Raw genomic sequence first — 26,785 nt, forward strand, 5'->3', positions numbered from 1 at the left:
CTGAATATTATAGTGCCTAGATTCATATGGATTGGGAATTTGTTGCTGTTTCTCAACATCTTTGAGGTCTATCGTACATTAAACTACACTTATTTTTAAGTTTACATTTTAATAACTTTTGGCGTATTCATACCCATGAAACTATCATCATGATGAAGACAGTGAACATATCTGCCACCTCAGAAAGTTTTCCTCATTTACTATATCCTTGCTGATTTTTTTCCCAACTTTTGTTCTATCAATTTTTGAGAAAGGGTTATTGAAATCTTTTAATTGTGAATTTTTCTCTTTCTCTTGGCAGTTTAATTGTTTTGCCTTATGTAGTTTCAAGTTGTATTAGGAGCATAAATGGTAATGGTTGTTATGTCCCCTTGAGTATTAATCCCTTTATTATGAGATGACCTTCTCTATTCCTAATAATATTGTTACCTTGTCTAAATATTAATTAGCCATTTCAGCTTTCTTTTGTCGAGTATTAGAGTAGTGTATCTTTTTCTTCTAACATATTTTTTTTCATGTATTTTTCTCTTAAACACTTAAAAGTTAAATAGGCTTAAGGAAAATCTTTGTTCTGGTGCTGTTGAGTTTGATGTGAAGCCACTGTCTCTGTCAAGTTCTTGTCACCTAGGGCTGTGAAAGCCACTCAGAGCTGAAGAGTTCCGGCCCCGTCTCTGAGCATTCCTTTTACTTTGATCCTTTTTTTTTTTTTTTTTTTGAAAGGGTGCTGTTATTTGTGTCATATCATTACTGGGATATTATTGAAATGATTTCTAAGGATGAAGCCTAATTGCAGTCTAACGTGCTGTGTTTGAAATCTGAGAATTCTCCGAAAATAGCTTTCATTACAAGGCTTGGTTCAATATAACTGAACCATTCCCTGTTTCACTATTGAGCTCAGACCTTTCTCCATCTTCACAGCATGATAAATTAATAGGCTTGTTGAACTCTGTGCTTTTCTTTGAATCATCTGTTAAACCTCAGATCAGATCAGAAAGGAACATCAGAATCTGCAGAAGTCTTTACCTCATTTATCATCTCCACCTACCAGAAAACTGATGGAGTGTTTGTAATTGTCACTGAGTGGCAGGGGGACAGATGGCCAGCTATCATCCTATCAGAAGATGGCCTTTTCTCCTTGGCATGGTGTCTGATTCACAGTATTTCATTAGCTATATTTTTCTTCTCTGTCACTTTAAACAATATACTATATAGACTGTAGTAGATAAAAAATAAAAATATATCCTACACCTGTAGAAAGGGACCTTGGCAGACTTGAATCTTTTATATAATTAAAATAATCTATTGGGTTTTAAAAGTTGTCCTTGTCTTATGTTTAATTTTAAAAAATGGATGCTATCATAAAAGACATTGTTTTGATACATTATATTTCAGATTTTCTTAAATTTACTGTTTGACAAAATTTTATTTAAATATAATGGAATCTAGGTGTGTCTGGGTGGCTCAGTCAGTTAAGCATCTGCCTTTGGCTCAGGCCATGATCCCAGAGCCCTAGGACTGAGCCCCATGTGGGGCTCCCTGCTCAGCAGGGAGTCTGTTTGTCCCTCTTCCTCTGCCCCTTTCTCCCACCCCTCGCTCCCGCTCATGCTTGCTCACGCTCTCAAATAAATAAGTAAATAAATAAATAAAATCTTTAAAAAATGGAGTTCTCAAACTTTTTATCTTTTTAAAGCATTTTTTTTAGCACCTGCTTGTGCACTCTGCATTAGTCCAGGCACCAGGAAAGCACAAGTAAATAATGGCAGGGGTGCTTAACTCTTCATTTTATGCTATCAGTCTGAGTTTCATGAATCTCTAAACACACTCATTTTAAAAAGTGAGCTAGTTCTTTATTTGGTGCTTTCATTTTTAGATAGTGTTTCAGTAATATCTCTACATACTTTAATTAATTTTACTTATTTTTAGTAGCCAAAACTATACTTTTAAAAAATACTGTTTTATTTATATTCATGTATGAAAAAAAATGGCTGTACTACCATGTTTACAGACATACCAATATTGGAAACAGAATTCAATAATGAATTTCCTCTAAGTTTTAAAAAGAACACACAAACATAAAACTACTGATTGGTTATAGAAAGCAGAGCAGAGAAAAAAAAGACATTTGTTATCATTTTCATTTCATTAAAGAGCAGCATCCTCTGAGAAGAATCAAGTCAATTAGTGATATTCATTTATATTGCAAAATAATATATACATAGAAAAGTTAGTGATTGTACTGATTTTAGTTTTACTAAGCCACTTTATCTTCCTCACACTCAATGCAAAGAAATAAAACAATGTAAAGAAAACTATGTCCTTATTGTTATTCACAATAAAAACAGTCTGCATCATTCTGCAGACCTGGGCATATTATATAATAGGGAGTACTTAATGGCTCAAGTGGATCAAAGTACCTTTTTGATTCTGACCCACAGACTAGAATCTCATGTATATTTGCAACTGGACTCATTCCATGGGAGCTGTGATGTACTGAACCATTTCTGTGGTGTCCCTAGATCTCACTAAATTAAGAAAAGACGCTACACAAGAAAAGATAACAAACTGTCCATAAATTATATCTGTAGACTCTTTAGTGTCAGGTGTGAAAAGGGGCCCTTTCTTGAGTACATGGATACAAGTATTGTTGTGGTCTAAAGATTGCCAGATTGATATGGTGTCTGTTACAGTGAAAAAAGGTGTACATCAAAGCCACTGCCAGATTAAGAAACTCCCACAATTTGTCTCATTTCTTCAAATAACAGAGCAAGTTCCCTTTCTCTGACAGTGAGTCCTGTATTGGCATTGCTGCTGGCTATGAAACTTACCGCCAAAGGTAAATGATTGAATTGAACCACTTTTGTAGGTGTTACAGTAACAGATGATACTCTCATTTTTTGGAAGTCCAAGTTTGCTCCTTTGGTCTGTTGTAAGGGCAAACATAGATAAGAAACCAGGTCTCTAAGCATGCTCATTGGCCACTTAATAACAGGGACTCTGTCTCGATCTGACACAGCAATAGCATGGAGCCCTTCAACACCTGGTTCCTTTTTTTTTTTTTTTTTTTTTAAACCTGGTTACTTTTTATACAGGAATCTCTTTAGGTCCTGGCTTTCTGGGCTGCTGTTCTCTCAGCTGTAAATTCAGGGACAGCTTGGACATACTTTATTTGATAACAACTAATTCCATCCCACAAATCAGTAATTACAAATCAGCTTTCCTCTGAAGTCATTTTGGAGTTTAATCTGCTGGAATACTTTTATGGAGGAGTGATAACAGTCAAAATAATAGTTTACTACAGATTGTTTTGGTGTTATTCTGGGTGAAACAGACATCCAGAGAATCATACCCTTTAACTTAAGCAGTTAGCATAAGCCCTTGGCAAACAGTAAAGTATTGAATTAAATGTTAGTAAACTAAATGTTAATGAGCTACACTACAATTTATTGTTTTCAGTATACCATATCTGTGGAGAGTGATATTCAAAATACATGGAAGAGTGCTATCTAAAAATACCGTGTTGTTTTTAGTTGAGTATTCTTTTTTTTCTTCCCTTCCGTCATCTGGCTTCTCTTTTTCTCCTGATTTTTCTTCTTTTCTTCCCCAATGCCTTCATCTCTCCATTCCTCCACTCCTTCCTCATCCCTCACTTTTCTTACCTTCATCATCATCCAGAGAAACAAAAACACGTTGGAGCCCTCCAGCCTCCATGTTTCCCCAGTTTTTGTAGAAGGCAATAGGGAAAGTTGTAAAATGCCTCCTATTTATCTTATTTGTTGTACTGCCAGGCAGGATTAAAAGAGTGGAATGCCTTGTGATATTTTTAGGAATTTAAAGAAAAACTTTATGTGACTCTGGAATAGACTGATGTCATTGTCACTGGATTTTAGATTCAAAGTTGAAGTACTGGATGAGGTTTAGAGAAAAATCCTGTTTTTCCAAAGAATATATGAAAACCCTTACATTAATTTCTCCCCTATTTAGATTTTAGTAACTTGGCATCCACCCTACTCTTGAAAACAAACTTTGAGTTGCAGAGAAGTAAGTAAGCCTCTTGAGTGTGAGATTGGATTTCTATAAAGGAAACTTGATTTTCAAAAAAAAAAATACATTTGTGTTGTTATAATGAAGCTTTAGTCCTTTTTTTCCCCCCAAAGTAGACATATTTAAATCCTTTTGAACTAGGATTCAAAATTCTCATGTCTGTGTTATAATATTTTTAAGTAATGGGGAGCAGATTATTTCTTTTGATGTACCACATTTTATGAACTGTTTATTCTGAGGTATAACTTGAGTTCTAAAAATGGCAATTTAATAAAATTCTATATTATGTCATTTATGTTTTCTTGTGTATTCTATTTTTAGAGCTTTTTATATTCTTTCCCCAAGATCATGCATCTATCTGTAGCTTAATTTTTTTCATGTCTCTTTTAAAAAGCAAGGAACTATGAACTCCTATCTTTAGGAGGAGTCTGAAAGAATATCAAGGTCATAAATTTCAGTATGAATTATTTCATTAAATATGGTAAATTATAGTAGACAAAAACATAAAAGGTAATTAAAAGAATAAGAAGGGTATAAACTTTGATGAGATCATGTCTGTATAGGTGTTAGTTTCTTATATACGTTATTTGTATTTCATACTATAGCAATGGACTTAACAATTTGTGTGTGTGTGTATGTGTGTGTGTGTAATTAGCCATCACTGATTAGCTTTTGGGCTTGTTTCATTGATTTTTAGAATGTTAGAAAAGGGAGGACTTTAGAATTTATTGTCTAATCCCTTTATTTTACTAGGGAGGAAACTGAGGCCCAGATAAGTCACTCCCTCATGAGTTTCAGAATTTATCTTGGTGTAGGTATTTTGACCCCAGTTCAGTGCTATTTCTACTGCACCAACCTGATTTTCTATGCCTATAAGAAAAACAGTGTTTCCTATTCATACTTATTTAGGATTAATAGTATCAATATTCAAAATGGCCAATTTCCTGCTTGTTAATAAGAGAGTAGGAGTTGCATTGAACAGGATTCCATGAGGCTAAGAGGTGTACTTTTTTAGTTAGGAAGGGAGGAGATCTAGCAGCTTTTGGGGAGATTTTTTGGTCCCGAGTGCTTCATATTTTGAAAATGACTGAGTAAATCATAGATACTGTGTCTTAAGGAGTACATTTTGCTTTTCCTTATGTTTGTGGCATAATAGAACTGTGAGTAGATATGGAAAGTGAGTATATTTTTGCACAGTTATACTCATTATTCTGCAGCATTAATAAGCTTACAACATCTCTAACCTTGTATAAATCAACACTGTTTTCTTTAAAAAGCTTGCTTTCCTTTGCATTTCCATATTAGGATTAATTTTATGAAAATTAAAATATTAATATTAATTGTAGAAAACTGGATAAAAAATAATGCCTACTCTTAACATTTTGGCTTATCTTCTGGTCTCTCTATATAAATATATGTCTTACATGCTTATTTATATATAAACTACATTGCATAGATTTGAATCCTGATTTTTTAACATTATACATTGTATGTTTTTAATATCATTACTGTTTAAAATTAATCAAGTCTGTGTAGTATCATCTTAATGCATGTGCCACAATTTATGTAATCAATTCCCTACAGCAATTTTGTTGTAAATTTCACTGCAGTGAATATATTTGTAGAGAAATATTTTTGTACCTCTCTGTTTCTTTATGGCAGTTTTGCAGAAGTAAAGTTATTTAAGCTACCTTTATTATTATTTTTAATGGAGTGTTTTATTAAACATTAAGTAGACAGGGTTGTTTATATAGAATGGAGACAGAGGTACCAATATCTGAAAAGCTCCCTTTGTAAATGGCCAGAGCTATAGGTAACTTGAAGCACATAACATTTCAAATAAAAGGAAATGAGATTGCTGTATTTCTCTGATCTCAGCCATTCCTTTCAAGAAAGGATGTCATCAAGGATTATAGCCCCAAAGGTTAGGTTCTAGGGCTCAGGGCAGCACTCAGATCGTAGGAGGAATCTAGAACAATGAGGAGGGAGAGGGGAAAAAAAAGAAAAGGAACCAGATTTTATGGAACGGATTACTGCTGAGGATAGAGTGAGAAATGCTGCCTGTCTCTGTACACAGATGTGCAAGGATCGCTCAGATACACTGGATGCTGGCCTTGTGCAAGACTAATTTCAGTGGATGAAATTAATTAACTACTGGATGGATCCTGCTAGTGTACTTCCTGTCACAACAGATTGGGCTATGGAATTAGGTGAAGAGCTTCAGGACCTTCATCTCTGACTCAATAAGCAGAGCATGGCTCTTTTTGGTTAGCACTGTTTCTTACGAGGCTCAGGTTGTTCATCATTTTGTAATTGCTGGTTAACTTTTGCCCTGTCCCATAATGCATCAATAAAAATATATAACGACTTCTTTCAGTGAAGCACTTTCTTATTATCTCTACTTTTTTGCAGGACATTGTCTCCCATCCTTATAACAGATTTCAAACTTGCAGTATGCACTTTAGTACTTGAATAGTCTGCACCTATGTTAATTACATTTTAGGTTCAGTTCTTAGATGCTTGAGAGATATGAATATATTATTTCATTTACTCCTTTTGGGAAGCCACAGTTTTAAGATTCATGTGTACAAATTACTTTTCCTTACAAAGTGACTCTTCTGAACTGGTTATTATGGAGAATTTAAAACATAATAGTGGACAGAATAGTAAGCCATAATAATGATAAATTCATGGTGAATCCCTCCCAAATACTATTTTGAAGTCAATTCCAGATAGTACTCCATGATAGCTATTTTTAAAAAGATTTTCTTTCTGCTAATTATATATACTTATTATAAAAGAGAAAACTAAAAATCTGTCATATTCATTTGTGAAAATTTTAGTATTCTTCCTTGTTTTCTTATACTCATTTTATACATACACATAGAAGTATACAAAGATATTTATAGTTATACATATAATTTTTTTGCATAATTACGTTAGGGAAAAAACTAATCTATTGTAGTAAAAGAAACAAAAATACAAAGATTTTTAAGAACATACAAGTTTATTTCTTACAACACAGCCCTGAGGTTAGCAGTGTAAGTTGTCAGGGTAGATTTATGCCATGTGGTCCACCCTTCCTTCTTCCCTCCCTCCCTTCCTTCCTTCTCTCTTTCTTTTTTTCTTTTTGAGTACAGTTGATACACTATGTTACAGTAGTTTCAGATGTACAACTTAATGATTTGACAAGTTGTGCACTAGTATATGCTATGTTCACCACAAGTGTAACTACTGTCTGTCCTGTTACGTCGCTAAAATAGTATCATTTACTGAATTACATATGCTGTGCTTTTTATTCCCTTGACTTATTTCATAATTGGAAGCCTGTATCTGCCACTCCCTTTTATCCATTTTGCCCAACCCCCCTCTTCCCTGCCCCTCTTCCCTCTGGCAACCATTAGTTTGTATTTATAGGTCTGATCCTGCTTTTTGTTTATTTTCTTAGATTCCACTTTATGAGTGGAATCAAATGCCATTTGATTTTTCAGGGACCCATCTTCTTCTTTCTCTAATATTCTGTAGTATACGCCCTCCCCTTGAGACTCAGAGCTTGTTAGAGGCTCTGTTTTGTTCTAGTTTGCTGAGGAGGAAGAAAGTGAATGGGCTTTCAAACACAGCATGCATTCATATTCTGTTGATTAGAATTCAGGCACCTGGCTACCTCTAGCTATAACAGGGACACACAGGACTAGGAAATTCAGTTCCTAGCCAAGGAATAATGTGACTTCTTAAGGCTATCACTGTACAGTGTGCTTCAGTTCAAGGTTTTTCTGGCTTTTCTATTACATGCCCAGTGGCAGGTGAATCTAGAGGCCTGATCAGAGTAAGATTCAACCCAAACCCATAATTAGTATTGAGTTCAATAACTGGGAAATCTATAATTCGTACTGAGTTCTTTCACCAACATGAACATAATAATGTCTGATTGTCTTTCTTTTTCTCATGTTTAATGTGTTAGCTATTGATTAATGGGTACCCAGATCCATTAATTAATAGGTATATTCTAATTTTGCATTTCAGTTTCATTTATTATTTGATATATGTTTATAAGGAGATGGTTTCCCTCATCTATTTGGTTACTGAAAGGCAGGGTAAATTTTTGTTTGCCTGTTTTCAAAGTAATGAATTAGTTCCCTAATATTCTGCAAAGGTTCCAGCTAGTTTTTTAAAAAAAATATGTGTTATTAAACTCCTGGATTTGAACACTTCTTAGAGGTTTCAGTCATTTGAAATTCTCCTTTTTGGAACTCAAATTATACCATATTTTGGTCAGTGGGAGCCTCTTAAAAAGTTTGCACTCATGTTCTTTTGACATGAGCTTATTAGTTGAATGTGATACTTATCCTTCTACTTGGTATGGCAAAATATTTAGCCTTATGATCAGTTATTTCACTAAGAAGCCCTTGTTACTTTTGCTTAGAAATGGTATTCCAAGAGCATTATTAGGATACATATTGCTACTGGGTTGGTTATTGTGAACAGAATTAGGAAATAAATAAGATATATGATGCATATATGAATTGTGTATGTATTAACACTCATATACATCTGCATGTGTACATATACATTTATTTTTTACTTAAAGATGATGGATTCATGAATTCTTAAAATTCAAATTTAAGATGACTGGTCTTTTATTTAACCTCCTGTGTATTGTATGTATATCTCTTTTCTTCCATACCAGACATTCAGGAAATCAAAGGCAGGGAATGATAAAATTATAATATCTGTAATATCCTTTACTTCATCCCATATTACACACACAACAGTCTAAGAACAGCATTACCTCTACTTCCACTGCCAATGTACTGAGATGTAAGTTTTCCCATTCTTTCCATTTTTTAAAATGGTAATACTAAGAAAAGTCTGAGGTACAGCTGTTATATACTATTTTCTTCAACCTTTAACCATCAGTTTAGTGTTAGCTCTCTAAGTTTGTAATGGTTAATACTAATCCTTATGTCTATGTCTTCCTAGTCATTTTGGTTTTCTAAGGCTTGTTCTTTTTAAAAAAATTTTTGCTTAAAATTTATTTTTTTGTAGTTTTTTTTAATTATGTTAGTCACTGTTCAGTACCTCATTAGTTTTTGATATAGTGTTCCATGATTCATTTTTTAAAATTTTGTTAAATTTTTGAAATTTTTTTCATCTCTTCTCTTATTTAAAAATTTTAATTCCAATACAGTTAATGAATATACTGATTCAGGAGTCTATACATTACTAAGTGCTCATGATGATAAGTGTACCTTTAGGTGCCCTCTGTTTCACCCATCATACCACCCCCTTCCCCTCTAGTAACCACCAGTTCTCTATATTTAAGATTTAAGAGTTTGTTTTTTTTCTTTGTCTCTTTATTCCTTTATTCCTTTGTTTTGGTTCTTAAATTCCACACATGAATGACATCATATTATATTTTTCTTTATCTGACTGACTTCTTTAACATTAGATCCAGCCACGTTGAAAATGGCAAGATTTCAATCTTTCACATGGGATGGATATATATCACATCTTTTATCAGTTCTACTGATGGACACTTGGGGTGCTTCCATAATTTGGGTATTTGTAAATAATGCTGCAATAAACATAAGGGTGTATTTATCTTTTCCAATCAGTGTTGTTGTATTCTTTGGGTAAATACCTAGTAATGGAATTACTGGATCAAAGGTAATTCTATTTTTAATTTTTTGAGAAACCTCTGTACTCTTTTCCACAGTGGCTGCACCAGTTTGCATTCCCAGCAGCAGTGCAAGAAGGTTCCTTTTTCTCCACATCCTCCCTAACACTTGTTGTTTCTTGTGTTTTTGATTTTAGCTATTCTGACAGGTGTAAGGTGATATCTCATTGTGGTTTTGATTTGCAGTTTTGATTTGCATTTCCCTGCCAATTAGTAATGTTTAGCATCTTTTCGTGTGTCTGTTGGCCATCTGTATGTCTTCTTTGGAGAAATATCTGTGCATGTATTCTGCCCATTTTTTAACTGGATTGTTTGTTTCTTTGGGTATTTAGTTGTACAAGTTCGTTATATATTTTGGATACTGACCCTTTATTGGGTATGTCATTTGCAAATGTCTTCTCCCATTCTGTAGGTTGCCTTTAATTTTGTTGATTGTTTCGCTTGCTGAGCACAGCTTTTTATTTTGATGAAATCCCAATAGTTTATTTTTGCTTTGTTCACTTGCCTCAGGAGACATATCTAGAAAAACGTTGCTATAGCTGATGTCAAGGAAATTGCTCCCCATGCTTTCTAGGATTTTTATGGTTTCAGGTATTACATTTAGGTCTTCAATCCATTTTGAGTTTATTTTTGTTTAAAGTGCAAGTAAATGGTCCCGTTTCACTCTTTAGCATGTACTTATCCAGTTTTCCCACCACCATTTATTGAAGAGACTCGTTTTTTCCTAATTGCATTTTCTTGCTTATAGAATATAATTGACCATATAGTGTGGTTTTATTTCTGGGCTCTCTGTTCTGTTCCGTTGATCTATGGTGTCTATTTTTGTGCCATACCATACACTTTTAACTTCTACAACTTAGTGGTTTATCTTGAAATCTGAGATTGGGATACCTCCAAATTTTGTTCTTTTCAAGATTTCTTTGGCTATTTGGGGTCTTCTGTGGTTCCATACATATTTTAGGATTATTCATTCTAGTTCTGTGAAAAATGTGATATTTTGATAGGGATTGCATTTACTCTTTAGATTACTTGGTTGTATGGCCATTTCAATAGTAATTGTTCCCCAATTCATTAGAATGGAATGCTTTTCCATTTGATTTGTCATGTTCAGTTTCTTCTGTCAATGTTTAATAGTTTTCAGAGTGCAGTTCTTTGCCTCCTTGGTTAAGTTTATTACTAGATATTTTATTGTTTATGGTGCAATTGTAAATGGGATTGTTTTCTTAATTTCTCATTATGGTACTTCATTATTAGTGTCTGGAAATGCAGTGGATTTCTGTGTATTGATTTTGTATCCTACAACCTTAATAAATTACCATTTCTAGTAGGTTTTTTTTTTGGTAGAGTTTTTACGGTTTTCTATATATAGTATCATGTCATCTGCAAGTAGTGAATGTTTTACTTCTCCCTTACCAATCTGAATGCCTTTTCTTTTTATTATCTGATTGCTATGGCTAGGATTTCAGGACTTTGTTGAATAAAAGTGGTGAGAGTGTACATCCTAGACTTTTTCCTGATCTTAGGGGAAAAGCTCACCATTCACCATTGAGTGTGATGTTAGCTGTGGGTTCTTCATAGATGGCCTTTATTATGTTGAGGTAAAATTCCCTGTAAACCTGCTGTGTTGAGAACTTTTATCACAAGTGGATGTCATTGTTTATTATATGCTTTTTTGGCATCCATTGAAATGATCATATGATTTTCCCCCTTTCTCTTGTTGATCTGGTGTATCACATTGATTTGTGAATATTGAACCACCCTTGCATCCCAGGAGTAAATCCCACTTGATCATAGTTACTGATTTTTTTAAATGTGTTGTTGGATTTGGTTTAATATTTTGTTGAGGATATTTGCATGTGTGTTCACCAGAGATATTGTGATATTGCCCTATCGTTCTCTCTCTCTCTCTCTCTTTTAGTGTTTTGGTATCTGGTTTTGGTATCAGGATAATGCTGGCCTCATACAATGAAATTGGAAACTTTTCTTACTCTTCTATTGTTTTAAATAGTTTGAAAAGAATAGGTATTAACTCTTCTTTTAATGTGTGGTAGAATTACTGTGATGCCATGTCTGATGAGAGTTTTTTTTTGATTTAGTGATTCATTTTCATTGTTGGTAATCAGTCTATTCAAATTTTCTATTTCATCCCAATTCAGTTTTGGCAGGTTATGTGTTTTCAGTAATTTATCCATTTCTTCTATATTGTCCAATTTGTTGGCGTATAATTTTCATAATAGTCTCTTGTAATTATTTGTATTTCTGTCATGTTGTTTGTTATTTCTTTCTTTCATTCCTGATTTTGTTGGAGTCCTCTATATGTGTTTTGATGAATCTGGGTAGAGGTTTACCAGTTTATTGATTTTTTTCCCCCCAAAGAACTAGCTCCTTGTTTCATTGATCTGTTCTTTTTTAAAGTTTCTGTTTCATTTATTTCATTCTAATCTTTATTATTTCCTTCCTTCTATTGGTTTAGGGTTTTGTTCTTTCTTTCTTTGCCTCTTTTTTATAAAATCAGGTTGTTTATTTGAGATTTTTCTTCTCAAGACAAGCCTGTATTACTATGAACTTATTACTATAAAGTTCCTTTTAGCACCACTTTTGCTGCATCCCAAGGATTTTTGACTACTGCGCTTTCATTTTCATTTATCTCCATGTTTTTTGATTTCCTATGATTTCTGTTTAACCAGTTCATTATTTAATAGCATGTTATTTAACCTCTATGTATTTGTGTTCTTTCCAGAATTTTTCTTCTGGTTGGTTTCTAGTTTCATAGTGTTGTGGTTGGAAAAGATGAATGGTATGACTTCCTCTTTTCAATTTGTTGAGACTTCTTTTATGGTAAATATGATCTACTGTGTGGAATATTCCATGTGCACTTGAATGTGTATTCTGTTTTAGGATGGATTGTTCTGAATATATATGTCAGATCCATCTGGCCCAATGTGTCATTCAAGCCCATTGTTTTCTTGTCAGTTTTCTATTTGGCTGATCTGTCCATTGATTTAAGTGGTGTTTTAAAGTCCCCTGCTATTACTGAATTATTCAATTACTTCTTCATGTTCATTAATAGTTGCTTTATGTGTTTCAGTGCTCCTATATTGGGCATATACATATTTACAGTTGTTATTCCTCTTGTTGAGTGTTCCCTTTATGATTATATAGATCATTTTTTGTCACTTATTAACAGTCTTTGTTTTGCCCAATGTAAGTATCACTACCTGGCTTTCTTTTCACTGCTATTTGAATGATAAATGCTTTTCCATCCCTTCACTTTTATCTTCATGTGTCTTTAGGTCTGAAATAGGTCTCTTGTAGGCAGCATATGGTTGGGTCTTCTTCTTTTTTTTTTTTTTTTTTAAATCCATTCCATCACCCTTTGTCTTTTGATTGTTCCATTTACATTCAAAGTAATTATTGTTACTATATACTTATTGCCATTTTGGTACTTATTTTATGGGTTTTTTTGGTAGTTCTTCTCTGTTCCTTTCTTCTCTTGCTCTGTCATGGTTTGTTGGCTTGCCTTAGTGATATACTTGGATTCCTTTCTCTTTACTGTTTGCTTAACTATAGTTTTTGATTTGTGGTTACCTCTAATGTTATATATAATATCTTCTGCATATAGTAATCTGTATTAAGTTGATGTCACATAAGCTTGAACCTATTCTAAAAGCACTAAGTTTTTTCTTCTCTCTTCCCCATGTTTTAAGTATGTGGTATCATGCTCTATATCCTTTTATTTTGTGAATACCTTCATTGATTATTATAGATATGCTTAATTTTACTGCTTGTGTGCTTCCTGCTTTTCTTATTCCTCCTTATGATTTTTCCTTCCCACACAAATAGTCCCATTTAAGGAACTGGTTTAGTGGTGAGGCTGGTTTAGTGGTGGTGAATTCTGTTAACTTTTGTTTGTGAAACTCTTTATCTCTCCTTCTATTCTGAATCATGGCCTTGCTGGATAGAGTATTCTTAGTTGCAGACTCTTTTTGGGGTTTTTTGTTTTTTGTTTTCAGCACTTTGAATATATCATGACCCTCCCTTCCTGCCTCTAAAGTTTCTGGTAGAAAAATCAGCTGATAGCCTTATGGAGTTTCCCTTGTATGTAATTGTTTTCTCTTCCTACTTTAAAGGTCCTCTCTCTCTCTCTCTCTCACTCACTACTTTTTGCCATTTTAATTATGGTTTGCTTTTTTCTGGGCCTCTTTGGGTTGATTTAGTTGTGGGATCTCCATGCCTGCTGAATCTGGGTTTCTGTTTCTTTCCCCAGATTCAGGAAGTTTTCAGCTGTTATTTCTGCAAATAAATTTTCTGCCCTCTTTCCTTTCTCTTCTCCTTGTAGGATCCCTATAATGCTTAATGCTGCCCCTGTGTTTCTTTTATTATTCTCCTCTTCTGTTTGTCCTTTTTCTTCTGTTCAGCATGATTGCTTTCCATTACTTTGTGCACCAGTTCCCTCATCTGTTCTTTTGCTTCCTTAAGTCTACTCTTTATTCACACTAGTGTATTTTTAATGTAACTAAGTTTTCCATCTCTGATTGGGTCCTTTTCTTTTGCAGCATTCCCCTGGCAATTTGAGGTCATTTCTGTCCATAGAAATTTTAGGATTGTTTGTTCCAGCTCTATGAAAATTGTTTATGGTCTTTTGATAGGGATTGCTTTGAATGTGTAGATTGCTCTGGGCAATACAGACATTTTCACAATGCTTATTCTTCCAATTCATGAGCATGGAATGTTTTTACATCTCTTTGTGTCTTTCTCAATTTCTTTCATAAGTGTTCTGTAGTTTATAGAGCATAGATCCTTTACCTCTTTGATTTGGTTTCTTCCTAATATCTTATGGGTTTTGGTGGTATTGTAAATGGAATCGATTTCTTGATTTCTCTTTCTTCAGTCACATTTTTAGTGTATAGAAATGTAGCTGATTTCTATGCATTGAATTTATATCCTGCCATGTTGCTGAATTGCTGTATGAGTTCTAATAATTTGGGGGTGGAGTCTTTTGGGCTTTCCATATAAAGTACCATGTTATCTGTGAAGAGGAAGAGTTTGACTTCTTCTTTGCCAATTCGAATGCCTTTTATTTATTTTTATTGTCTGCTGATGCTAGGACTTCTAGTACTATGTTGAACAATAGTGGCAAGAGTGGGCATCCCTGTTGTGTTTCTGATCTTAAGGGAAATGGTCTCAGTTTTTCCCCATTGAAAATTATATTCTCTGTGGGCTTTTCATAGATGGCTTTTATGATATTGAGGTATGTTCCCTCCATCCCTACACTCTGAAGACTTTTAATCAAGAAAGGATGCTGTACTTTGTCAAATGCTTTTTCTGTATCATTCTTGTCTTTTCTTTTATTAATGGGCTCTATCACATTTATTGATTTGTGAATTTTGAACTACCCTTGTATCCCAGGAATAAATCTCTCCTGGTCATGGTGAATAATCCTTTTAATGTACTGTTGGATCCTATTGGCTAGGATCTTGCTGAGTAATTTGGCATCCATGTTCATCAGGGATATTGGTCTGTAATTATTTTTGATGGGGTCTTTGGTTTTGGGATCAAGGTAATGATGTCCTTGTAGAACAAGTTTGGAATTTTTCCTTCCATTTCTATTTTTTGAAACAGCTTCAGTAGAATAGGTATTCTTTCATCTTTAAATGTTTGGTAGAATTCCCCTGGGAAGCCATCTGGCCATGGACTCTTCTTTTTGTGAGGTTTTTGATTCCTGCTTCAACTTCCTTGCTAGTTACTGGTCTTTTCATATTGTCTGTTTCTTCCTGTTTCAGTCTTGGTAGTTTATAATTTTCGAGGAATGCATCCATTTCTTCCAGATTGCCTAATTTGTTCCATATAGCTGCTGATAATAAGTTCTAATAACTTTGCCTCTATTTCCTTGGTATTGGTTGTGATTTCTCCCCTTTCATTCTTGATTTTATTTTATTTTTTTTTAAGATTTTATTTATTTATTTGATAGAGAGAGACACAGCGAGAGGGAACACAAGCGGGGGAAGTAGGAGAGGGAGAAGCAGGCTTCCCGCCAATCAGGGAGCCCAATGTGGGGCTCGATCCCAGGACCCTGGGACCATGACCTGAGCCGAAGGCAGACGCTTAACGACTGAGCCACCCAAGCGCCCCTCATTCTTGATTTTAGTAATTTGGGTCCTTTCTCTTTTGGAAAAGTCTAGCCAGCGGTTTATCAGTCTTACCAGTTCTTTCAAATAACCAGGTTCTAGTTTTGTCAATTTCTTCTGCTTTCTATTTCATTGATTTCTGTTCTAATCTTTATTATTTGTCTTTTCTCTGTATATATATTTGTATAGACTTTATTTGTGGTTCTTTCTTCAGATCCTTTAGGCGTAAGGTTAGCTTGTGCATTTGGGATTTTTCTAAGTTTTTTTTGAGTGAGGCTTGGATGGCTGTGTGCTGCCTTCTAAGGACTGCCTTTGCAGTATCCCATACATTTTGAAATGATATGTTTTCATTTTCATTGGTTTCCATGAATTGTTTAAGTTCTTTTTCAATTTCCTAGTCGACCCATTCATTCTTTAGCAAAATGCTTTTAAACCTCCAAGTGTTCGAGTTCCTTCCAAATTTCCTCTTGTGATTGAGTTTCAAAGCACTGAGGTCTGAAAATCTGCAGGGAATAATCTCAGTCTTTTGATATCAGTTGAGACCTGATTTGTGGCCCAGCATGTGATCTGTTCTGGAGAAAGTTACATGTGCACTCGGGAAGAATGGGTATTTGGTTGTATTAGGATGGAGTGTTCTGTGTATATCTATGAAGTCCCTCTGGTCCAATGTGTAATTCAAAGTTCTTGTTCTTTGTTGATCTTCTGCTTAGATGATCTGTCCATTGCTGTGAGTGGGGTGTTGAAGTTTCCTACTATTAATGTATTATTATCAATATGTTTTTTTATTTTTATTTTTAAATTTTTTATTTTGCTCCTGTATTCAGAGCATAGATATTTACAGTTGTTAGATCTTCTTATTGGATAGACCCTTAAGTATGATATAGTGTCCCTCTATAGTCTTTGGTTTAAAATCTAATTTGTCTGTTATGAGGATTGCTACCCCAGCTTTCTTTTGATGTCCATTAGCATGATAAATGGTTCTCCATTCCCTCACTTTCAATCTGGAAGTGTCTTTTGGCTCAAAATAATTCTCTTGTAGACAGCATATGGATGGCTCCTGCTTTTTTATCTAATCTAATACCCAGGGTCTTTTGATTGGAGCGTTCTGCCCATTTTCATTCAGAGTAACTATTGACATATATGAACTTAGTGCTGTTGTATTGCCGAAGAAGTCCCTGTTTCTGTAGATTGTCTCTGTTGCTTTCTGGTCTATATTACTTTTGTTGTCTCTCTTCACCTACAGAATCCCCTTTAATATTTCTTACAGGCCTGGCTTGGCGGTTGCTTGTTCTTTCAGTTTCTGCCTGTCCTAGAAGCTCTTTATCTCTCCATCTGTTCTGAATGACAGCCTTGCTGGATAAAGCCTTCTTGGCTGCATGTACTTTTCATTTATTAACCTGAATACGTCTTGCCAGCCTTTTCTGACTTGCCAGGTTTCTGTGGCTAGCTCTGATATTATTCTGATGTTCCTCTCTCTGTATATAAGGAACCTCATCTCCCTAGGTGCTTTTTTGGCTCTCCAATTTCCAAGTTTCACTATTATATATATTGGGGTATTGATCTATTTTTATTGATTTTGGGAGGGGTCCTCTCTGCCTCTTGGACATGGATGCTTGTTTCCTTCCCCAGATTAGGGAAGTTCTCAGCTGTGGTTTTCTCAAATGTACCTTCTAGGCCCTTGCTCTTTCTCCACCCCTTTGCAGAATCCCAATAATTCTGACATTTGAACATTTCATGGAATCATTAATCTCTTCAAGCTTTTTCATAGGCTTCTAATTATCTTTCCCTTTTTTTCTCTACTTCCTTCCTTTCCATCTGCCTATCCTCTACATCACTTATTCCCTTCTGCTTCATTGATCCTAGCTGTCAGAGCATCCAGTTTAGACTACATCTCATTCATAGCATTTTTAAATGCAACCTGAGTAGATCTCATCTCCACCTTTAGAGATTCTGTATTGTCAATAATGCTTTTTTCAAGCCTAGGTATTAACTTTCTGATTGCTATCCTGAATTCTATTGCTGACATCTTACCTATATCCATATTGATTAGCTCTGTGGCAAAGAACAAGGTTCTTGTGTGTGTGTGTGTGTGTGTGTGTGTGTGAGAGAGAGAGAGAGAGAGAGAGAGAAAGAGAGTTCCCCCTTCTAGTCATTCTCTCCAGAGAACAGTGGGTGGGCAAATGAACAGAGTCCAAAATATCAACCGTGACCCAAGCAAAGTCCACCCGAGAAAAATCCAAAGTGGTTGGAAGCCACCACAGGAAAGCAAACAAAACCAAAATGAAACACAAGAATAAAATAAAAATTTTTAAAACTTTTTTTAAATAGGGAGCGGAAGAAAGAGTATAATCTCGCAGGGTGGACAAAGCAGTGTGATCCTTTTGTTCCTGGGTGAATTTTGGTCTCTGTGTTAGAAGACACCACATCCCAAAATTACGAAAAAGTAAAAACAACAACAACAACAAAACACACACACACACATATGTATATGTGTGTGTGTGTGTGTGTGTGTGTAATAGAGTGAAAAAAGGACTAAAATGATGCGTATATCTATAAAATGTAGATTTGAAGAAATGCAAGTTAAAAACTCTGAAACATAAGTTGATATATTAAGAATCAAGGAGAAAAAAAGAGAAAAAAAAACACAAGAAAAAGAAAAAGGGAAAGGAGAATTTTATCTGAAAAATAAATGAGTCATGAGGCAACACCTGGAGCTCAATCCAGGATCCATAAGCTTGTTGTCTGTCTGTCTTTCAGTCTGTCTTCTGGGGGTTGGGCCTGCCATGCTGCTTCTGAGGTGTCCCTTCCTGGGCAGAGTAGTCCTACCCCTGTCGGGGATGGGCTCAGTGGAAACTAGTCCTCTCTGTGGCTTTTATTCCCTGGAGGTTTTCTGGTCCTCTCATAGGATCAGAGCAAAAATGGCTGTGCCCATTGTTTCCCTTTGATTTCTCCTTCAAAGACACTGAAACCCTACTGATGTCTTGGTAATATGACCTCACCTACTTTTTCTTGGGTTCAGGAGGATACATTGTCACCTTGTTTTATTGTAAATATTTTCTGTGATTTTTGCTTTTGAAACATAGTTGCTCTTTCTGTTCTATATGATAATTTAGAAAGAATCTAAAACTTTGCTGCCACTGCCTTCTTCAATCACAATCTTCTGTTAAAAAGCATTTTAATTACTAATACTTCCTCATGGAAATATGCCATAATTCTCTCAACCACTCCTTTTTTTTTAAATTTATTTTATTTTCTGTGTTCCAGAATTCATCATTTGTGCACCTCACCCAGTGCTCCATGTAATACATGCCCTCCTTAATACCCACCACCAGGCTCACCCAACCCCCCACTCCCCTCCCCTCCAAAACTCTCATTTTGTTTCTTAGAGTCCACAGTCTCTCATGGTTTATCTAGCCCTCTAATTCTTAACGTTGAAAAATTTATGCACGCTTTCCATCTTCAGAAGCCATCTCAGAAATGTCCTGTATAAAGTCTTTATAGTTTTAATGGGAAAGTGACTATTATTCTCCATCATATCCAACAATGTGTTTCTTTTATTACCCAGAACAAATCTGTTTCTTACAGAACGTAAAACAGAATGCAAACCTCTAGAAGGAAATATATAAAAACTTGAAATGTGTTTATAGAAAACTAGACAAAAGACACATTTTAAGTCACAGAGGACAAAATACAAATGGTCTAACACACGAACACCAATATTTCAACCAAGAGATTGATAGATTTACAAACAAAATAGAAATACTATACTGGCAGATCCCTTGTGGAGATAAAATTTAATTCCCATTTTGGTTCAGTTTGCGAACACTTAATGAAAATCCTTAAAAATATGTGTAATCTGCAGTGCAGGAATTTCATTCCCATGATTTGATCATAAGGGAAAAGTAGATTATGTGTTTAAAATTTTAACTATAGGAATATTTGTTGCAATGATATTTATAATATTGAAAATAAAAAATTATCCAAATATCTAAAAATAAAGCATTTAGTAAAATTATGCATATTCATGGAATGGAATACTTTACAGCCACTAGATTATGTTGTTGAATATTATGTAATGGTATAAATATATGTGCAGTTTTTAAAAAATTTTATTTATTTGAGAGAGAGGGTGAGCACAAGTGGTGGGTGGGGGGGCAGTGGAGTGGGAGAGGGAGAGGGAGAATCAGCATGTGTGGGGAGGCCACCGTGCTGCTCATTCTGGCCTCCCAATGGGCCCCAAGGGGACCAGAGATGCTGTGTTTTTCCGCAGAGGCTCAAAGAGTCCCCACGAATCGCTCAGGGTCCCTTAGCAGATGTGAGCCAAAGGGCTGCTTTCCGCACAGCTTGCAGTTGAGCAGGGAGCCTGACAGGGCTGGATCCCAGGATCCTGGGATCATGACCCAAGCTAAAGGCAGATGTTTAGTTGACTAAGCTACTGAGGCCAAGCTGAAGGCAGATGTTTAGTTGACTAAGCCACTGAGGCCACCCCTATATTTGCAAAGTCAAATGAAAAAAAAAAAAGTTAATTAAAAAAAACGGTTTATAAAATATCATAAATGGTGTCTCCCACTTTTACAAAAATATATTTACAAAGAAAGATGTCTGGAAGGATATATTCAAATTATTATTTTTAGGTGTTAGTGTTATAGATGTTTTCTTTTTTTTGTTTTTTGTATTTTTTGAGATTTTTATTTCTTAATTTTATTTATATATTCTGTAATTAACACTTACTGATTTTATAAGAAAGAACTTACTATTAAATAGTCATAAAAAATCTAATATGTTCTCATTTGTTTATAATTGTGAGATTTTTAAAAATGTTAATGAGTACATAATGCATGTATGTTTGCATATGTAAATGAATTGTTCTTTAAAAAGATGTAATTTTTGATCGTTCTGGATAGAGCCCCAAGTTTTCTTATGTAGTGTCTGCATTTATTTATAAGGATCCTAAGTGGATTCTATGAGATACCTAAATGACATTTATCTATAGCTGAAAATAGTATAATTGGAACTTTTATAAAATTAAAGATGTCATTTAGAATATTACTTTTCCTTGGTGTAGAAATAGAAATTTACATGAGAGACTTAGTCTGTTTGAGTCATGTTAAACAGTGGAGGGAATGTAGAGTACTAGAAAAGCTTGGTCTTGTGAAGTCAGCCAGTTGTGGTTTTGACCTTGAGCTTTGTGACTGTGGACATAACAACATCCTCTTTGAGCCATTGTTAAGCATCTTGTAAAATGTAAACATATTGCCACCTGTTCTATGGGCTTGAGATTATAGGAAATAATGTATGCCATTTAGCCCTTTGCTGATCACATAGTAAGTATTAAAAAATGATAACATAGATGGTGATAACTTGCTTTGTACCATGTATCCTTAGGAGATATGGTAAGAGGATTATCTTTTCTTTAATTTAATTTAATTTATCTTTATTTATATTATTGCTTTCATTTGATTCGAGACCTGCATTACTTTTTCTAGTTGGATTTGAAATAAAGGGACCTAGCTTATCAAGGAAAGTAATTGCTTCTGCTTTGAGAGATTATTTTCTCCCTTTGGCTATAGAGATTTATAGTTATTTTTAATTTTTGGTTCTTTATGATTTTTGGTTCTTTATGATTTGAAAACGTTCATAATGAGTACAATTCTGTGGCCCAAACTTATTTTCCAGTCATCTCTTCAAGGTATAGAGTATAGAAGTATAGAGTATAGAAGCCAAGAGTATAGAAACCCTAATCATACTGTCTGATTTAAATTTAGGCTTTATCACTGTACCCTCTGCAAAAGTTACTCAGTTATGATTTTGACTTTCTAACTTTGGGCAAGTAATTTGACTTTTTGTGTTTGTTCTTATAGTTTAAATGGGAATAATAAAAATACATATCTTCTATGTATGTTCTAAGTATAGCTAAAAGGACTAAATGAGCGATTATATGTAAAGTATAAATTAGTAATAAGCCTTCGTAAATATTTTTGTGTTTTTTTAAAATTGAGATAATTGACATATAACATTGTGCTTGTTTTAGGTGTACAACATAATGTTTGGAATGTGTGTGTATATCTGCATGTATATATATACATATATATGTAGTGAAATAATTATCACAACTAATTTAATTAACATCTATTACCACATATAGTTACAATTTTTTTCTTGTGATGATGAAGTCAAATTACTTGCCCAAAGTTAGAAAGTCAAGGAAGTCTTCTTTCTTTCTTTTTTCTTTTCAATTTTTTATGATCTAATCTCTTAGAAACTTTCAAACTTATAATACAGTATTGTTAACTATAGTCACCATGCTGTACATTACATCCCCAGGATTTATTTATCTTATTTAACTAGAAGTTTGCACCTTTTGAGCACCTTCACTCATTTGACCATAAATACTGTTATTAGTTCTTACTACATTATTCTTTTCTCATTCGGTTATTTATTTAACATATATTTATTGATTGCCTACCATATGCGAGGCCATACTACCCAGATACAGAAACATCAGTGAACAAAACAAAGTCATTAACCTCATGAAACTTGTATTCTAGTGCAGGAGATTGCAAATGAATATTTGATGTTAGGCAAGTCCTATGAAGAAAAATAAACAGAAGAAAGAGAGGGCAGATAGTAAAAAGTGTTACTTGAAATTGTGTATTCATTTTAGCTTAGACCATGCAAATACCTGGAAGAAGACTATTCTTGGCTAAGGGAACAACATAAATAGATTTCTGAGGCAGTAACAGTCCTGATGAATGTGAAGAACAACAACATCCACTCTACTGTGGATGGAGCAAAGTGAATAAGGAAAAGAGTAGTATTCTTGCCATTTGCGACGACATGGATGGAACTAGATGGTATTATGCTGAGTGAAATAAGTCAATCAGAGAAAGACAACTATCATAATCTCCCTGATATGAGGAAGTGAAGATGCAACATGTGGAGTTTGAGGGGTAGGAAAAGAATAAATGGAACAAGATGGGATCGGGAGGGAGACAAACCATAAGAGACTCTTAATGTCACAAAACAAACTGAGAGGGGCAGAGAGAGGGTGGTGGGGTTATGGACATTGGGGAGGGTATGTGCTATGGTGAGTGCTGTGAAGTGTGTAAACCTCGCGATTCACAGTCTTGTATCCCTGGAGCTAATAATACATTATATGTTTATAAAAAAATTTTTTTTAATTTTAAAAAATTTTTTTAAAAAAGAAAAGAGTAGTATAAGATGAGGTCAGGGAGGTCAGTGATAGAAGCTTGGTAGGCCATTGTGAGGACTTTGGATTTTACTGAAATGTGGTGAGAAGGCAAAACTTTAATAAGAAGAATGATGTGTTGTGATTAATATTTTTAAAATATCACTGACTGCTTTTGTAACAAAAAGACATGAGTGTCTGATTAGAAGCTGGGAGACCAGTTAAGAGGCTGTTGCGATAGTACAGACAAGAGCTGATGATGGTGGTGGGGAGAAGTGATTGTGTTTGGGATGAATTTTGGGATATATTTGGAAGTAAGCTCCTAAGATTTGCTGATGTATTTATGAGCAATTGTGTGAATGATAGTACCATTTACTGAAATGAGAAACGCCCCGGGAAGGGTAAGTATATGGGGAGCATAGGTGTTTTGTAATGGACTGTTATTTGGAAATGCTTGTGATGGAAATATATGGAGATTTTTAAACAGTTTGATATAGGAATAGAGTTCAGAGGAGAAGTCAAGGCTAGAGATAAAAATTTGGGAATTGCCTTTGTGTAAATAATATTTCAAGTCACTGTACTTGATGAGTGAGTTTGGATAGAAAAGACTAGCTGGGGGATGCTCCAACATGTACTGGTTAAGCAGAGTAAAAGGGTCCAGCAAAGAAGATTTAGAAGGTGTGGCTTGTAGGTTAGGAAGATAGTGTAACATCTGGAAACCTAGTGGGAAAAAAATGTCAGGATAAAGGAAGTGATCTACAGGGTGTTAGAAATTTGAGGGGAAAGTCTAAAATAATTTCTAGAGTGTGTGGAGAAAATAGTTTGTTTCCTTGATTGCCTGGCAATACTAGAGGCCATTTGAGGCGTAATGTCATAAATTTAATGAGAGTAGTCAACACAATTCGTAATTATAACCAGTTTAATCTGCCCAGGTAGTATACAGAGCAGGGTGAAAGGTCGATTTAGAGTTTGGATTTTTCCATGCAACTATGAATGAAGAAGAGAGGGGAAGGGAATGTACATGCTATGTACATGCAAGGAAGTGATTTTAGTGAGGGCTATAAAATCAAACATTGGTAAGGAGGGACGTGGGACAAGATTCTGTGTGCTCCACCTAAACCAGATCTCTGTTGCCAATAGCCACATTTTATTTTTATCTCTGCTTGTGTTTTTTGAGTTGCCCTTTTTATTTTTCCTTTCTGCCACCTTCCTAACTCCCAGTCCAAACACACACACATATATCCAATATCCATATGTTTAAATTCAGTCCATCCTTCAAGAGATAGCAGACCTGGTACTTCCTTTTTGAAACCTTTCCTCCTCACCCCCAGTGAACAGTGCTTTTGTTTCCCTTTTGAACTCCTGTAGCACTCTAACTTTCTAATTGGCACTTGTTGGTTGATATTGTAGGGGTGTGTGTGTGTGTGTGTGTGTGTGTGTGTGTGTATTTTAAACCTCTCTACACTGTGTGGTTGTGAGGGACAAGCATATGTCCTTGTAGCCTTAGCATTTATCACAGTTGATGTGCAGCAAATGTTTGATAAGTCAATGAAATCCTTTTTTAAATTTAAATTCAGTTAGCCAACTTACAAGTACATCATTAGTTTCAGATGTAGTGTTCACTAATTTGTCAGTTTCATATAACATCCAGTGCCCATCACATCATGTGCCCTCCTTAAGTCAATGAAATCTTAAAACAGTTTCTTCAGTGTTTTCCAAAGCAATTATGAAAACCAGAATTTCTTTTTTTTTTTTTTTAAGATTTTATTTATTCATTCGCCAGGCAGAGAGGCAGGCAGAGAGAAAGAGGAGGAAGCAGGCTCCCCGCAGAGCAGAGAGCCCGACGCAGGGCTCGATCCCAGGACCCTGGGATCATGACCTGAGCCAAAGGCAGAGGCCGTAACCCACTGAGCCACCCAGGTGCCCCAAAACCAGAATTTCTTAAAGATTGCTTTTACTTTCATCTATATACTCTTTTATACTCACTGTAGTCTGTAGCAATGCTATGTCATTTTTTAACCAGCATCATCATTGTTTTTTATCTTGCAGGAGCATCTTTCTTTAAAGAAGTATATTATTGACATTGTGGTTGAAAGTGCAGCTCTATCAGAACCTTTGAAAGATGGAGAAGAGCGGCAGAAAAATAAAAGAAAAGCCAAAAAGATAAAAGCCCGGATGAACTCCAGGTACCATAAATATCCTTCAAATCAAAACAAAACAGAAACTGTTAGTGATATATCCTTTTTAATGTATATCTGAGGAAGACCCTCTGCCTCACACAAAAGTTTAAACTTGTTTGCTTTAAGAAAGCCTTGAAAATAATACTGATGAGCCTAATTTATAGCCACTTTCTTTGATTGAGAAAGAAAACTATATATCGATCTAAAGCCCTTGCTTTCACCTGTTAAGAGCTCTTCTTATAATTGGATGCCAAAGCCCTGCCAAACTTGTGCCTTCTCCAGCATACAGTAGTATGTTTAAGTATGTGTAAACTAAGCCTATTTTTCTTTCCAACTATTGATTTTTAAATGAGGTATCAAAGAAAATCAATAGCAATCAACAAATAGAAGTCTGCTGGCTGTAGTGTCAAATCCCATGACTAGGTTTAATCAATTTGGTTGCCTGTCACAACAAGAAAAAGTTCAAGAAATATCTTGAAATGGAAAGTGAGTTGTCAGACCTGTAGTTTATCATCAGCCTCCAAAGTAACATCCGAGGATCAGACAGCTGTGTAGTACATCATTACCTCACATGCTTTGAGCATCACCTGATGACTGATGAGTCTTAGGACACAAATGTAGTTCCTCTGTAGTAGATAATTTTTGCTCTTTGGGAGAAGATAATCTAAATATGTTTTACTTTTTTTTTTTTTTTTTTAAGATTTTATTTATTTACTTGACAGAGACCACAAGTAGGCAGAGAGGCAGGCAGAGAGAGGGGAAGCAGGCTTCCTGCTGAGCAGAGAGCCTGACTTGGGGCTTGATCCCAGGACCCTGGGACCACGACCTGAACTGAAGGCAGAGGCTTTAACCCACTGAGCCACCCAGGCGCCCCTGTTTTACTTTTATTACCAGATGTTTTCAAAGTTGAAGAAGCTTGACCTGTGGGATTATTGAAATATAGTTCTAGAAGGTGAATGGTGGTTATCACTCTATAGTTTCCAATTTCAGATTGTAATTAAAGGTGTCCATTTCATCTTCCAGAATCAATGAAAACTTGCAAAGTACTCATTCAAGCAAAGAATAGAAAAGGCTTTTTTGTTTGTATTTTTTGAGATTTCTCAACTTCCTAAAAATACTTTCACAGTATACTTGAAGGTATTACTGACCTTCATTTCTAGTTTATGCTAAGAAGTTTGCTGCCCTGACACGGAAATGCTATTTTTATGAATTCTTTTTTTCCCTCTGTGTACACTTCCCTTGCTAAGCTCCCCCAGTCTTGTCTCTGAATATCATCTACTTAGTAATGACCACCAATTTAATATCTTCAATTTAATTTACTCCAACACAAGCTCCTGTTCTCTCCCTCACCCCACTCCCCAAAACCCCTTTGTCCCATAGTCTTCTCTGTCTCAGTAAATGGATACTGTATTCTAGCTTTGTATGCCAAAATTCTTGAAGTCATCCTTGACTTTCTTTCTCCCACACCTCACATCCAGTCCAACTGCAAATTATGTTAGCCTTAATTTAAAATATATACATACATTCAGAATTCGACTACATCTAACTTCATTGCTTCCCCTGAACCAAT

At 35.0% G+C, this 26,785-nt stretch overlaps 1 protein-coding gene and 1 pseudogene across 3 annotated transcripts in view; one reads left to right on the top strand and one right to left on the bottom strand.

Annotated features, from left to right (window-relative positions):
- The window catches only part of SCAPER (S-phase cyclin A associated protein in the ER), a 460,910-nt gene that overhangs the window by 181,706 nt on the left and 252,419 nt on the right, over positions 1–26,785 (top strand). For all 3 annotated transcript variants that reach the window (XM_032865126.1, XM_032865127.1, XM_032865128.1), the window contains one exon: positions 25,085–25,221. In XM_032865126.1, coding sequence (XP_032721017.1) covers positions 25,085–25,221 — 137 coding nt within the window. The remainder of the gene's footprint in view (positions 1–25,084; positions 25,222–26,785) is intronic.
- On the bottom strand, positions 2,721–3,708 carry LOC116872106 (annotated as a pseudogene).

This window comes from Lontra canadensis, unplaced genomic scaffold, assembly GCF_010015895.1.
Source record: "Lontra canadensis isolate GAN:19392208 unplaced genomic scaffold, GSC_riverotter_1.0 scaffold28, whole genome shotgun sequence".
Taxonomy (NCBI): domain Eukaryota; kingdom Metazoa; phylum Chordata; class Mammalia; order Carnivora; family Mustelidae; genus Lontra; species Lontra canadensis.